This window comes from Lutra lutra, chromosome 18 (genome assembly GCF_902655055.1).
Source record: "Lutra lutra chromosome 18, mLutLut1.2, whole genome shotgun sequence".
NCBI lineage: Eukaryota > Metazoa > Chordata > Mammalia > Carnivora > Mustelidae > Lutra > Lutra lutra.
Window position 1 is genome coordinate 31,011,892 of NC_062295.1, and position 13,709 is coordinate 31,025,600.

Genomic DNA, 13,709 nt, shown 5'->3' on the forward strand with positions numbered 1-13,709 from the left:
AGTCCCCATTTCTATATTTATCCGGATCATCTTCCTGCCGGGCAGTCCTTCTCTCCTTACTTGGTGACTCATTTGGGCAATTCTCCTGCTTATCCTCCCCGGGCCTTCCCCACCTGCCTCCATCCCTTGGATGTCCCCTTGGCTTCATGGACCAGCAGCACGAGCTTGCAGAACACGCCGTGGTGAAATCTCCACGCGTCTAGCCACACCCATTCATCGGCTCCCCCTGCAGATCCTCTGGTAGCCAGGACTTGCTCTGAATCCCGTTAGGACTGGCAGCTCCTGCCCCTGAGCAGCAATTGTCCCAATTTTAAGGTGACCGGTTACTTTTGCATCTTGAGGGTGGAGAAAGGTGTATCCAAGCCCGAGATGGCAGATTTTAAGCACAGACCTGGGCGTGAAGATGAAGGACAGTATGGACCACTCTGGCATGTTGTGTTTGATCGTTCCCAAGGACAGGAGTGTACAGGGGATGGAACGTGATTAAGGAGGGCAAACCAGGTTCTCTACAGGAGCTGTATTCCTGTCTTTAAGACCTACTCCCAGAGGTGCAGAGGTTAAGTGGGATTCGGCGAACACCAGGACACATGCGTAGGCTTTCCACTGGAACCCCGACCCCAAAACCACGTTGGATGTCAGCACCACGACTCTCCATTGCCAGGTTGAAGTATTTATTTGAAAAATTGAAAACACAGATGCAATGTATTATACAAAGAAAGGTCTTAATATCATAATAAAAGTATTGTTGGAAGGGAAGAAAAGCCAGTGGCTACCTGCCCTGGGAAGGTAGGCACTCGGTGAAAAATGAAATCCATTTCTAGGAACTATTCTAATGGAAAATTAGGGGAAAGGGTTAAAAAACAGAAAAGAAGAACAAACCCAACCTATCCCTGCGAACCTAAATGTGAGAGTTTGTTATAAGTTACCAGCAAGATTTATCGGAACCCCCTCGGTTTGTCCCTAGTAGTAATCAGCTTCATTTGGGGCCTTCCAACTGAGGTAGTTGAGGGTCACCTGAAAGACATGTCTGGAAAATGGTCTACTCTCAGAATCGGACCCAACGGCATCTAACCCATGATTTCCCATTGCTTTGGCTCCTGGGGGCGAGAGCCTGTGCCACCGCTGTGGGTTGCTGATCCTGCATTTGGTCTGACCTTGGGAGACAAAGGGGATGTGAGCAGCAGGCAGCCGGCTCGGTTTGCTGCGGCGAAGGCTGGCAGGCCCACGATGGTGGTTGCCTAGGCTACAGAGGGCACGGTCTCCGGGGGACCGAGGACAGCGGAGACAGAGCAGAGCCGGTCTGGCTGAAAGGCCAATGCCGGGATCGAAGGCTTTCATTGGTGGAAGGATTTCCAGAGGCTTGCAAAGGTGGTAGAAGGTAGCAAGAACTTGACCGGTGGCTAAAGACCAGGGTAAGTGGAGCCAGGACACCCTTCCAGACTAAGGAGCTGGCCGAGAAGTGAGCATTTCCCAGGTGAGCTCAGGACCGACCAGCCCCTCCTCGGTGAGAGGCCGAAGCAAACCAATCTGAGGACGAATGACATGCACTGTGACCCCCATGGTACCTGGTTAACCCTGATGTTGACTTGGCAGCTCAAACACTTCCAACGCTCTGGACGTTCTGGACACTGGGATTAGGGACTCAGATTCAGGTGGGACCCTAGGGATCCTGCTGTCAGCGGCAGAACAAGCCAACAATCTAAATTACAGTCTAATTTAAACTCCTCTGACTCAGATATAAAAGAACCCCACAAAAGGCAGGTCTTTTCTATTTTTTTTTTCTTATTATGTACACACATATCCTTACTCTAGGGATATCAGAGCAACTGTATTACAAAATTAAATAAGGGATATGGCTGTCTTTTGATCTCTTGTCAGTCCTAAGCCATTCTTTCGTTGTTCTGCCTTGCTGTGTGACCCAATTACACGGATCCACGGGACTTCAGTCACTCATGAAGCTCCGTGGTGACTTTAAAAGGCTGTGATGTTCATTTTTAGCCTGAGGAGGTCATCCCCGTTTGAATCAAGTATTTCACACCAAGTATAAACACCCTCGTTTTTTAGAAAAGCCAAGGTAGGACAATTGGATTTTGGCTAGAAGACGGGCCAACTCCTGAGGCGAGTGAGGACAAACGTAATTATGCCACATCTGAAGGATACTTCTGGTGCTTTCTTCCCTGTCTTACTACTCCGGCTAAGTCCAAGGTTTTAACAATCACTGTGGCTTCTTTTTGGAGGAAGCGTTATTTGGAGCATCCCAGAGTAGCCCGATACAGCAGATTTTTTTCACCATGGGTAATTCAGAGCACAGCAGTTCGGCCGAGATTCTGGAAGGGAGGACCAGTCCGCTGTGGAAATGCTGATCCACTCTGAGAACACACCGACTGGCTTCATTGGTACAACTGGGCCAGGGGCCCCCCACACTTCTTCTGAGCCTCGGGTGGAAAAATGCCAAGCGCAAAGAAGTATTAAGCATAAGACGGCTCATTTGCTGTTGACCCCTCTTTATTAGCCCAATGTGGAGATCGCCTGTCTGAGTCTCGGAATCCGAGCTAATGGGAGACTGGTTTTTGAGTGGCCTACTTAGAAAACGCACAGAGAGGGAGGGGTGGGAGATGGGGGAAGGACGAGGGTTGATTCACAGTGATCAAACAGGAACCTCGCCACCTGTCACGTAGCAACACTTAGCAATGTTCCTTTGGGACAGGTCCTGGGAAGTGCTTGTTGGCTTCTACCTAAGAGTTGCTACAGATAAGGAAGGAAGACACTGTCCGAGATCGGAAGGTCACTTAAATGTTGGGGTCTGTCTGTCTGGAGGTGGACGAGTGCTGTCAGGCTGTCCGCCTCTGGGAAGTTGTTAATGCGTCTTCTGTCCTCATCCTGTCTGGGCAGCACGGGCCCAGGTCGAGTGGCAGGAAGGGCTCAGAGTCAGTGGTCCCCCTTTTCTCAGTTTCCCTGACCCAGGTGCTCTGAGGAACCCGCTGGCCTCAGGGCCCAGGTCGGTAACAGACTGGGAAGCATCTTGGCCTGGTGTCTGATTCTTGAAAACCGATGACCTGGGGCAGCCATGCAGCCCTGCCATCACCACACCTCAAATCCTGATTGCTCAAAGCATCTCTCTGGAGGCTGCTGCCATTGCCGAACAGAGGTTAGTAATAAATATTAAAGGTACCAAACCAAGCACAGGGTCCTTTCCTGCCGGGAGAAAGTTTGCCTGATCTTCCCTTAGGTAGAACGTGGAACTATCTTCTTCAGGTTCAAGAGGATGTCCAGGCGGCCAGTTGGAAAAGCCCTCACGCACTCCCTCTCAGGGTCCCGCCCGGGTCTGAAGGGAGGTGGCACGGAAAATTCTTTCCGGGGGAACAAGTGTGGCTACTCTCACCAGCACGCTCAAAGCACGGGATAAGGTTTTTCAGTCTGGTCACCAAAAGTTCCCAAAGTAGGGGTCTCCTGAGGCCTGGGACGCATGCACCCTCCTTCCTTTCCTGCGTTCTTCACCCCTGTCACCCGGGAAGGTGGGCAGAGGCTTCTCTGGGCGCTCTCGCTTGAGGGAGGCTCTCCTTCTGCCTTTGGAGGAAGAGTGTGGCCTAGCAGTGGTGCCCACCCTGGGCAGTGGGCTCGTCTGACCCAGACTCGCTCAGTGGAACACTCAACACGGAGGCTGGCGTGGAGCACCAAGGAGAAGCCTGAGCAGCACCATTGCTGTTATCTGCTGTGGTAGGGGCCCCCAATGGCTCCGAGCGCCAGGGGTGCTCCCTTGGGGAGAGGTGGCTCTACGAGGGAACACTGGAAGAAGAAATCCCCCAAAAAAAGGAAAAAAAAGGAAATCCCAACCAACCACCGTAAGAAGCAGCGGGAAACCCATGGGACTGCCAAGAGAGGGGACAGTTGCCTTGGCGTGCTCGGCCGGGACGCTCCTGCTGTTCTGTCGGCACAGATGTAGGGCGGCGTCCTGGCTTGGAGCCCCGCCAGCCCTCTGACGCTCATGAGTTGGTGCAGATGGTGAAACAGAAAAGGCTGAGGAGAAAACAGAGAAAAAAAGGCGTGAGGCGCCCCCCCACCAGGGATCTCGGAAACAGCCAGCTCCTTGGACGAGGACGCTAAGCGTCTAGGGGTCCAACGGCAGGCACGGCAGGGAGGCAGGTCCTCTCTTTGAGGAGTGGCTCTGGTCCTCCACTCCTCTGTGGAAGGCCACTGGGGTCTTGGGCACTGGACAATGGGGGTGGTGTGACTGCCACCGGGACTCCCCACCCCGACCCCAAGGCTTAGGCCATGGCTGGGGAATAACACACACACAGATGGTACACAAGATTTACACTCGGATGTGTGGGGCGTTGGTGTGGCTCTATTCTTTTCCAGCGACCGGTTCGTGTAATGCAGGTGGAGAGGCTTCTGTTCCTGAAAGACAAGGATAATTTTTTTTTTTAAGATTTTATTTATTTATTTGACAGAGAGAGAGAGATCACAGTAGGCAGAGAGAGGGGGAAGCAGGCTTCCCACTGAGCAGAGAGCCCAACGTGGGGCTCGATCCCAGGACCCTGAGATCATGACTTGAGCCGAAGGTAGAGGCTTAACCCACTGAGCCACCCAGGCGCCCCTGACAATGATAATTTTTGCTTCCTAGCACTGCACATGCACACACACATTTCACCCATAAAAACAGCCACCACGTTGGGCTCCCCCGATACCTCACGCTCATAACCGTCTGTTCCCTGAGTTACGCGTCCGGGAACAACCGGTACGCAACTGTGGTTGGCTCCCAGAGTCAGTCAAGACAACAAGGACAGGCAGTCCTGGTCGTGATCGAGTAGGCCACTTTGGGCATGTGGAAAAGCAGCAGACTCTGGGTGACAATGCCTCTCTGGGCCATTTCTAGCCCCTGACCCTTTCTCTCATGGGCCGTTGTTCCTCACTGCTGGCTCTAGTCAGTCAGACCTGCAATCCCCTTGGCTTTTCACTGACCGCCATCCGTTTGTTCACTACCCAACTCTACGCGCGCCAGGCTAAGTGCGCCTGGAAGGGAATGGCGGCGAGTGACGAGTTCACTGGTCAACGTTAAGGTCTTGAGAGGTGACAACAAAAGCTTTCAATTCACCTCAAATTATACCAGTTTTGGGGCTCGAAGGTTGTTTCCAACTGAAGAGAAATCGTGCTCTGTGAGTCAAGACTCTGTGAGTCAGTGACCCGAAGGGCGACTCATTCTGTCACGTCTGAGGGGAAGGCCCTCCTACACGCGCCCTCCCCTCATGGCACCCACGCAGGCCCTCAGAGAGGCCCACCTTCTTCCCAGCCCTCGGCAACACCGGCGAGTTCATAGTGCTTTTTCCGAAGCTCTCCCAGTTTCTGACGCTCCTTTTGCAGGTCATTCTCCAGCTCTAGCACCCGGACCTGGGGGACGAGTGGAATTTTCTTTTGAGCGGCGATCTGACAATGGTCTCCCTTTGACTTAATCCCTCTCCTCCTCTGATTTCGTCCAACCTCTCCCAATCACGCGTTGATCCCAGTGGCTCTTCCGTTTCTTCATGCGGACCCTCTCCTAGAGGTGATGCATTAGACCCCAGCGCCTGAATGGGAGTAGGGCTCATCTCACCCCCCACTGAAATCAGCTCCGACATCTAGCCTATCTGTGTGGCGTGTTCCCAACCAGTTCCCCTTCTGCTTCAGTCCTGCTCTCCTGGAAATCCAGGCAAGAGCCAAGCTCAGATGCTTCTGGTATCTCTGTGGGGCTCTTACAACTTAGGGTTATCATCATACAGGAAAGAGCAGTCTTACCAAGGAAGAGGCTGGTTCCTGGCTATCCCTACTCCTCATTAATTCATTTTACTGATTATTTATTAATTCAAGAAATGTCTGCTGAGCACCTGTCACGTACTCCGGGCTCTGCAGTAGGTGGGGGATACATGGTGGTGCGGGGGGAAGACACAAACACATGGACAAGAACAGATCAGACTGTAAGGAACATGACACAGGGTCATGTGATAAAGGCTGAGGGTGATCAGCAAACGCTATTCAGGCAGGTGGGTAAGGGAAGAACAGAAAGGAGCCCATGTGGCTGATGCATGAGAGGGGAGAGGGTCATGAGAGTGGGCTAGGAGTTTGGGGGTTAGCTCTAAGTATGAAAGGGAAGCCACCTCAAGGTTTCAAGCAGAGATGTGACATGCTGTCATTTATGCTTTCAAAAATACATAGAACCTGAACAAACTGTGTGTGGCAGGGGGTGGGGAGAGTGGAAGCAACTAGTCCCAGTTAGGTGGTTCCTTTTTTTCTTTTCAAAATTTTTATTATGGAAAAATGTAAAACATATGGAGAGATGGGGATGATCTGGTAAGCCCCATCATATGCCTTTCCCCGAGTTCCTCCAACCGTCAACCCAGGGCTGGACCTATCTCAGCAATGCCCTTTCCTATTCTGTGCCCCCAACTGCCCTGCCACCTGGCCCCGCCATGGGACCACGTGGATGCAAATCCTCGCATGCATTCTAGTAGTTCTGGAGAGAAACAATGGTGGCTTCAGCTGGGTTAGGGAAATGGAAAAGGGGGGGGAAGGTTCAGGCTTGGACAGTTGGGAGTTGACAGGACCTGCTGGAGAACTGGATGTAGAAGGGAGAGGGGGAAGGGAGGACCTAAGGATAACTCCTAGGTCTTAGCACCCAGGTGTGGCGGGGGGTGGGGGGGTTCCAGTTACTGAGGCAGAGAAAACAAGGAGTTGGGCAGATCTAGGTGGGAGGGAAACCAGGAGCCCTGGTTTGGACCCATTATGTTGGAGACATATTTGGCCTCCAGTGGAGAGATCAAGTAGGCAGTTGGACAATCACAAAGCTCAAGGAGAAGATCAAGGCCAGAGAGAAGAATCTGGTACTTATCAGCATAGAGATGGAACCCACAGTCAAGAGGAACTGGAGGAGCCCAGTAAACACGACAGTGTAGATGGCGGGGACTCACACCTGACCTCAGACCTTTCAGTATTTGGTCATGTGACTCTTCCTAAAAATGCTGTGTGACCCATATAGAGACTTTAACAGTCTCCATCTGGACTTGACCCCAAGACTGGGATCAGTAATTCCAGAACAAGGATGTCAGGTCTTTTTTTCAGGATCCCACTGATTCCTGTTTTTCCATATGCCAGAACTTTACAAACAACCAGAGGAGAAAGGGCATTGCCTTCGATGGGTTCTCAGTGAATTGGTTTTTCTTCTTTAAACCAAGGTCATACAGAAATAATTCATATCAGATTTTTTTTTTAATTGCCAAAAAAACAAAAACAAAACAGAAATGGACTCATAAATACAGAGAACTGGTGGTGGCCAGAGGGGAAGAGGGTGGGGGAACGGTGGAGGGGATTAAGAGGTTCTTTACCAGATAAGTCATGGGGATGAAAGGTACAGCATTGGGAATGTAGTCAGTAACAGGGTCATGACGTGGCATGGTGACAGACGGTGACTACACTAATCGCGGTGAGCACTGAGTAATACACAGAATTGTCAAATCACTACACGTACGCCTGAAATTAATGTAACACTGGATATCAGCTCTACTTAAAGAAAAAAAAAAAACCTCATCCATTGTTAAGACATTAAATGCTAGTTGACATCTGCTAGGAGATCCCTGATGGTAACAGTGAGGGGGACACCAGTCCGAGACCAGTGAGCAAGGGTTAAGTTTCCGATCTTAACCCGCCATCTGTCTCCATCTCCACTGTCCCTTCCAAGTGTCATTTATATTCATTCCTGGGCTCCTGGGTCCATCTCTGTTTGTTTCCGCCCCAAGTCTCTCCCCCACTGGCTTCTTTCCATGGGGATAATACTTGGGGTCGGTGTCACCCGGAACTGATCGAGCAGACTCAGAAGTGGGGAGTCCTACCTGGGAATCCATCTCCTGGCGTTTGATCTGGGTCAGTGTCATGCTGGAGAAGTCCATGTTGTCTGTAAGGGCAGAGGGAAGGTCTCGTCAGGGGGACGCCCCTGGCCGAGAGGCAGCCGATGTCAGCACTCTGCTGAAATGCTTGGTTCGCTAGTTCCCAAAACACGTGAGAAAGTCACCGATGGATCAACAGGGATGGATAGACGAGGACTGGACCACCCCTCACCCACCCCCCCAGACCCCTATCCTGCCCTGCCCAGAGACAACCAGACCTGGAGAGTCATGCCTTTGAATCCAGAGAAATCGCTAAATGAAAAATCTACCTTAAGCCCTGTTGCTATGGTGACACAAACAGCACATGTGTGTAGCGTCCCACCTTATGAGAAAGTTGAGCACACGCGTGGAGAAGATGAACGAGAGAGAATGTGGAAACAGGATTGTGGGAAACACGGAACATGAAGAAATGCTGAATGGGTTGGATACGAAAAGCACTGCTTCGGAGAGGCTACCTGTCTCCTCAATCTGTGATTTGCCCGAAATGGTGGAGGCCACAACGCTGGCGGTGGCCTGGTTCACGCCCCGGGAGGCCTGCTGCAGCTGGGCCAGGTTTAGACTGTCCTTGTCAGCCTTCACCTGCCAGGACCAAGCAGAGTTAGGGTCACAGAGCATACGGCGGCAAGGACGGAGTCAAATAAGTGGGTCCCAAAGGTTCTTGACAAACATAACGGGATCCGCTGCGGTCACTAATCGACTTCTTCCAGATTGCTGCCTATAGGGGTGCCTGTTGTGGCTCGGTCCGTTGAGTGTCCGACTCTTGCTTTTGGCTCAGGTCGTGATCTCAGGATTGGGAGATCGAGCCCCACATCAGGCTCCACGCTCAGCGGGGAGTCTGCTGGAGAAGTCTCTCTCTCTCCCTGTCCCTCTGCCCCTTTCCCACGTGGGCACATCCATGTTCTCGCTCTCTCAAATAAATTTTTTAAAAAAGATTTTGTCAGAGATAGTGAGAGAGCACCAGCAGGGGGAGCAGGAGGCTCCCCGCTGAGCAGAGAGCCAGATGTGGGCCCCAATCTCAGGACCCTGGGATCATGACCTGAGCCTAAGGCAGATGCTTCACTGACTGAGCCACCCAGGCGTCCCTAAATAAATAAATATTAAAAAAATACTCCTATAGGGTCAGCTCCTGGCATATCTCTAATATGCAAAATTACTCCTGGCTTATTTGCTTGACAGCCTCAGACTCTAGCTTTATTGGTTCTTGTGATAAATTGTTCCAGTTGTGGAAATTAATTTGGGACAACATTAAACAAGGATGATAAGGACGCTCCCCGGGGTACTATAAAACTCACAGCTGGATTTCGGTAACAAACTCTGTACTACGATTAGTTGGGGTAATGGTTCGAATCTGGAGGCTCTTCAGGAGAATCAGACATTGGCTGTGGAACCTCGGAGCTGAGCCAGGGAACCAGCTCATGGCACCGACCTTTTAAGAGCTCCTTTAATGTATTAATTTTTTAAAAATTTAAATTAAAAAAATTATTTTATATATTTTATATATTTATATATAATTATATATATATATTTAATATAATAAAATTTAAAAATTTAAATTTAATTATTAAATAAAATTTTAAAATTAATAAATTTATTAATTTATTAATTAATTTAAGTGCTCCTTGAATGCCCTGATTGCTAATCAGAGGTCGGCATGGCTGGGACCCTCAAAGGCCACTTGTCACAGAAGCCATGAGAGCCAAGAGGAGCCCAGGCAGCGAGCTGGGAGGAGGGGCTCCTTGCTGATTGAGGAAAAGGCTCTCAGAGGAGGGTAGCAGGAGACCCTTGAGAGTCAGAATTTTAACCTAGGACCTCATCTACCTGGACCCTAGACAAATTATCTGTTTTCGGGACAGGCACCACGGACTGAGTGTCCTCCAAGCTCGTCGGACCTTAGGGGGTCCTGTGCGGGTCCTACCTTAGAGGCGGCCACAAGCTGGGCCGTGCTCGCAGCGATTTCATGAGAACACACCATCAGTTCCTCAAACTTCCCTCTGCCTTGCACCACCAGATCGGCTGCATCCCTGGTAGACAGGAAGGGACAAGACAAAGTATGTCACAGACAGCCACCACCCCTTATGATCCCACCTCCAGATCGTGCCCGTCACCCTGGCTACTCAGGGAGCCTAGCCGGCCTGTTGGCCCCACCCCTGTACAACCCCAGGAGACCCAGGCTCCCTTTCTAACTTTCACTCCTGTTGACTTCCCTACACACAGTTCTTTTCTAAGGAGCAGACTTTTTCCCTCGGCTGTGGTCTGGGATGGGCCGAGGGAGTTGGAAGTGGGGCTGAGAAGCCCCAGGAGTGACAGACACTTACACCATGACGGTCGCTCCCCAGCCCACGGCTTTAGAAGCAGAGATGAGTCCTTCCGTCCATCGAGAATTCTTGGCGTAAAACTCTTTCGGGGAGGCCGTGCCCTAAGGAAGTGAAAGGTGATAATGACTAGCTTTTCTCGAGGGCCTCCAATGCCCCAGGTGCTTTTAAGCCCATTACTCCCTTTGGGACCCACACTAATCCCAAGACGAAAGCATTATCATCCCATTTTACAGATGGGCAAATGAAGACTCAGAAAAGCAAAGATCCTTTTCCCAAGTTCACGAAGGAGATAAGCAGAAGTAAACCCTAGGCTTCTCTGACTCCAATGCTTGTGGCATTTCTCTTGTACCCCATTTCCATGTTGTATAGATAAGAATTGGAATCTGTTCACACGCACCTAGGACAATGTGATCCAAGAGGAGTCTAACCTTTGCCACGATTTGCCAAGAGAAGAGAGTAACCCAGTGAATAAATGAGGCAAATTATGTCTCCTCGGGATTTCAACACACTCTCATGCTATGGAAGTGTCTGTTAGTCTTGGAAGCCACAGGCCCTCCTTACTCAGCCCTTCTCGGCACTGATAAAAAGCACCACCGCCAAAGCAGAGATGGCTGCCTTCTTTCCGGGATAGTGTTCTGGCTCCGGGATCGCTCCCTGGGCCTCTGCCTCCTGAGTGGCAGCTGCACACAGAGTGTGAGAAGGAAACACCAGCAGAGGAGGGAGAAAGCCCAGTGAACCCTTCGATCATAGCCTGTCTATGAGTAACTGTCCGCTGACTCTGCCTCAGGAAGGAGACATGGCTGTGCCTACTGGCAAAGGTCAGGAACCAGGCCGGCCCTTTCGATCTGCCCCATTTTCCAAAGCTCTCCCTTCCTCTGAGGGCCCAGGCTTGCAATGCACCTGGGCTTTCCAGAGCAGGTTCCCACCATGTTGCCTGGGTTAATGACCCAGCAGCTGAAGGCTGAGGCTGACTGCCCCTTGGGGACCCGGCAGTGCCCTAGCTTCTTTCCATGGGCATCTATGCTCGGCTGTGAGAGGCAGTGTGCCCTCAGATGCGCGCACGGCACGAGAAGGCAGCACCCGTGGATTTCGCTGAATGTGGATGAGTGTATTGAGTAGACGTAGTGTCTTGGTGAACCAGAAGTCTGTGAATGATGTCTGCTCTCCCCGTCCAGGGGTCCTCACCCACGCTTACCCGGCCACTCTCCACTATCTCTCTCTGGAGGTCCTTCGAGGCCACGATCAAGACCTGAATAGCTTGCATTAGGCTTGTACAGGAACCAAGGATCCTAGGAGGAAAAAAAATAAATAAAAAGTTAGGCACACAAAAGAGAAACCGAGAATAATGAAGGAATCTGTTCTCTTTTTCAGGCCTAATCATAGGCAAACTTGGGGTGGGAAAGGCAGCGGGGAATACACCTTCCCGGAAAGGCATGTGAGTAGGGAGACCCAACTGGGGACAGTTACGTGATGATTCTCGGGGTTTCTCTTCCCCTAAAATGCAATGGCGATATTATCCCCAAGAACACCATTATCGACATGTACACGGACTTGGCCGCTGCCCGTGGCGGCTACTGTTCTAATTCGTATAATCCACTGCGGGATACACTCATCCTCATCACCTAGGTGCCGCCACACGGCTCGGACTGACCTTTCGTTCACCTCCAATTTGACTCCTGTGTCTCCAGCTCGGGATTTGCTGAGCATCTCCTGTTGAAAAGAAGCAGGGTTTCTCAACAGGCGGTGGATACCGGGCATTCACTGGTACCCTGAGACACCTTGTGTCCGACATCCTGGGGCAGCTGAGAAACTCAAATCCAGAAGGGCCCATCCACACCCCGGTGAGTCAGGGAAAGAATCCAGACTTCCGATCTCTTCTGAGGGAGGCAGCCCCGGCAGGCTGACTCTACTGTCCGTGAGTGTCCATCATAGGCTGACGTGTGCACAGAATTCTGAGGGCTGTGGCACCCTGCCAGTGAAGGGGGGGTGAGGACAGCCATTCCCAGGTCCCCCTGGCTGGTACTTGCAGCAAGGCGAGCAGACTGAGTCTTCTACCAGGAACGTTATGGGACCTTTCCAGTGCCGCCCACTCGGCTCTTCCCCAGGACAACCATGTCTGCTGACTGCACGGGTGCCCGCCGTGAAGATAAATGTGCATTAAATCCTTTAACTCTTACCACACCCCTCCAAGGCATGTCCTATTACCACTGCCCCATCATGCAGAAACGGAACCTGAGCGAGCTCCGTGGACCGACCTATCCCAAGTGAGGCCGGATGAACCAACACCAATGTAGGGGAGGGTCTTCTCACTTTTTAATCCCTGGGGGATCCTGGGGAATTTGGGTTTCGGGTGGGCTCAGAGGGGGCCTTGGGAGCCTTCACGAACAAGTCAGAGACATCCAATGGGCAATGTCCCCACAAGGAAGCTGCAAAAGCCTGGCTTTAGGAGACTGCCAGACGCTTCCATACCTCGATTCTGGCCGTAGCAGTTTCGATGGCAGCTGACGTGGCAGCCATCTCCTTGTCCACCAGGTCCCCCAGCTCCTCCTGTTTGATGTCCAGACCTCTGGGCAGGAGCTCCTGGGAACAGCATCACAAATGCTGCAATGACCCTTTGACCTCTCTGTTCTCCCGTGGCAGAAGGCAGGAGAGGAGGGCCCTATCACGTAACACATTGCTGGAATCCACGAAGGGGCCTCCTGTGCAGGCCTTGTCTGGAACTCGCCACTGCGTGAAACCCAGAACCTCACATTCCACTCCCCTCCTTCCAGAAAGCCATCCCTGCCTAAGCCTACGAGGCCACTCAGTTGTAGCTGCTTGGATCCTGCCCCACAGTTGCACAGTGTATTGTATTTGTGGCTTGGGAGGTATTTTATTTTAAGATTTATTTATGGGGCACCTGGGTGGCTCAGTCGGTTAAGCGTCTGCTTTCGGCTCAGGTCATGATCCCAGGGTCCTGGGATCGAGCCCCACATCGGTCTCCCTGCTTGGCGGGGAGACTGCTTCTCCCTCTGCCTCTCTCTCTCTCTCTCTCTCTGTCAAATAAAAAAAAAAAAATCTTAAAAAAAAAAAAAGATTTATTTATTTATTTGAGTATTTGAGAGAGAGCAAGAATGGGGGTGTGGGGGGGAGAATCTCAGGCAGACTCAGCGCTGAGCATGAGCCTGATGTGGGGCTCGATCTCACAACCCCAATATCACAACCTGAGCGGAAACCAAGAGTCAGTCAACCAACAGTGCCACCCAGGCACCCCCTGGGAGGTATTTCAGAAACATCTTCAAATATTGGTGATGCCTTCCAACTGGACACTCTGCCTCTTGCTGAACTTCGTGTCCACAGCAGTCATGAGGCAGTTACTAGTCCTGTTCTACAGATGAGAGGCCAAGGCTCAGAGAGGTCAAATGTCTTGACACCAGTCCCACTGCTAATGAATGAGAGCAGGGATAACTTGGGGGCTGATGGCAAAGCCTGTGAATTCTGA

The 13,709-nt window shown here is 51.4% G+C and overlaps 1 protein-coding gene across 3 annotated transcripts in view; it reads right to left on the reverse strand.

The window, feature by feature from the left end:
• Positions 1-654: 654 nt before the first annotated feature.
• HIP1 (huntingtin interacting protein 1) overlaps positions 655-13,709 on the reverse strand; it is a 142,413-nt gene continuing 129,358 nt past the window's right edge. For all 3 annotated transcript variants that reach the window (XM_047713846.1, XM_047713847.1, XM_047713848.1), the window contains 10 exons: positions 12,698-12,808; positions 11,880-11,938; positions 11,424-11,517; positions 10,229-10,329; positions 9,829-9,934; positions 8,369-8,492; positions 7,860-7,921; positions 5,280-5,388; positions 4,317-4,398; positions 655-4,017 (listed from right to left, as the gene is read on the reverse strand). In XM_047713846.1, the coding sequence (XP_047569802.1) occupies positions 4,346-4,398; positions 5,280-5,388; positions 7,860-7,921; positions 8,369-8,492; positions 9,829-9,934; positions 10,229-10,329; positions 11,424-11,517; positions 11,880-11,938; positions 12,698-12,808 (819 nt within the window). In that variant the 3' untranslated portion in view covers positions 655-4,017; positions 4,317-4,345. The remainder of the gene's footprint in view (positions 4,018-4,316; positions 4,399-5,279; positions 5,389-7,859; positions 7,922-8,368; positions 8,493-9,828; positions 9,935-10,228; positions 10,330-11,423; positions 11,518-11,879; positions 11,939-12,697; positions 12,809-13,709) is intronic.